At 60.5% G+C, this 1,447-nt stretch overlaps 1 protein-coding gene across 1 annotated transcript in view; it reads right to left on the reverse strand.

The window, feature by feature from the left end:
* ST6GALNAC2 (ST6 (alpha-N-acetyl-neuraminyl-2,3-beta-galactosyl-1,3)-N-acetylgalactosaminide alpha-2,6-sialyltransferase 2) overlaps positions 1–1,447 on the reverse strand; it is a gene marked incomplete at its 5' end in the record, with an annotated part of 3,266 nt that overhangs the window by 157 nt on the left and 1,662 nt on the right. The window contains 4 exons of the mRNA XM_009874470.1: positions 206–305; positions 846–929; positions 1,066–1,169; positions 1,325–1,446. Of these exons, the coding sequence (XP_009872772.1) occupies positions 206–305; positions 846–929; positions 1,066–1,169; positions 1,325–1,446 (410 nt within the window). The remainder of the gene's footprint in view (positions 1–205; positions 306–845; positions 930–1,065; positions 1,170–1,324; position 1,447) is intronic.

Genomic DNA, 1,447 nt, shown 5'->3' on the forward strand with positions numbered 1-1,447 from the left:
GCACTGACCTGTGGGGACGGAGGTGGGACAGGCAGACAAGGGACAGGGTCACCTCGGGAGGTCCATACGCCAGCCCCCCATTCTCCAGCGACTGAGCGTGGCGTGTGTAGGACAGCCACCAGCACACGCTGGCCCCCATCAGGAGCAGCTATTCGCCAGCCCACCCTCTTGTCCCCAGGGGGAAGGTGGCCCCGTGGCCTCTTACCTGGTCGCAGGTGTGGAGGGCGGTGAGGAGCATGAGAGCACCGGTGCTGGGCATGTAGAGCGAGCTGTACTGCGTGTCCAGCAGCTCCGACCGCAGGAACCTGCCGGTGGGCACAGCTGGTCAGTGGGGGGTCTCCCCAGCACCCAACCCAGCAGCACCCAGCACCCATCCAGCCCCTACCAGTGACACCAGTAAGGCGGGAGCACCGAGCAAAACGCTGGGCTCCTGCGGGTTCTCTGCTGAGGTTCAGCTCGTTTGCTACAGGTTGGAAAAAGCAACTCCCCACCGTCTGAAATCACCCCGACCCAGGTGCCTGCTTTCATGAAAGGCAGGAAGAAGACAATCCCTTTGGGCCCTGCCTCTGCTCCCACCACGATTTAATGCGCTTTGGGAAATGGGAGGCAAGTTGAGTGCAGGGAGGTGCAGAAGAGGGTGTGAGCCGTGTTGCAACAACTGGCGGCAGAGAGATGTCTCTGCCTTGTATGCAGGGGTGGGTCAAGTGCCTGGGGGGGACTGGGACTGTGTTTTGATGCTGGGCAGCCACTGGTCTGTACTGGAGAGAGCAGTGGTGGGAGGCAGGCGGTCTGAGCCCAGACTGGAGCAGAGCTTGGGCAGCAGACATGGTCCTCGGCATCCTCACCTGGCTGTCAGGTACTGCAAGAAATCAGGATGCAGCAGCTTGAACTTCTCTGCAGATGCCTCCGGTCCAAAATACTTCTGTGGCCTGCAGTGGGGTGAGGAGAAGGGCAGAATTCACATCACGGGAGCTGCTTGGGGTTTATCGCCCCCAGGGGCAGATGCAGGATGAGGGCAACTTGTGCTCCCTCCAGTGCATCGCCGAAGGTGCTGGGGGGACCAAATTGTCTCCCTTGTCCGAGCCCTCGGGGACGGGGCTGCCCTGGATGGCCGACTTCAGCATGACGTAGTCACGGACGTCTGAGGGGATGAAGATGTACCTCAGCTCCTGCAGGGGGGAAACAAGACAAGGTGCTTGGTGGGGGGGCTTTGGGGCACTGCCCACGCCAACAGGGCAAGGACTGATGGCTCCCAAGGTGGGGAGAAGGTTTGGGGGGTAAGCACAGACTCAAGGGATAATTTGGGGTCCCCTTGGGGTCTCACCTTGCCCTGGGGTATCTGGGTGAAGCCGTACTCCTCGTAGGCGATGAGGGAGTTCTTCATGGTGTTCACCGTGAAGCCGTAGAAGGAGATCTTGGTCCCAACATCCTCTTCGAAGCCTTTGAT

The sequence above is a fragment of the Apaloderma vittatum genome, unplaced genomic scaffold (assembly GCF_000703405.1).
Source record: "Apaloderma vittatum isolate BGI_N311 unplaced genomic scaffold, ASM70340v1 scaffold28938, whole genome shotgun sequence".
NCBI lineage: Eukaryota > Metazoa > Chordata > Aves > Trogoniformes > Trogonidae > Apaloderma > Apaloderma vittatum.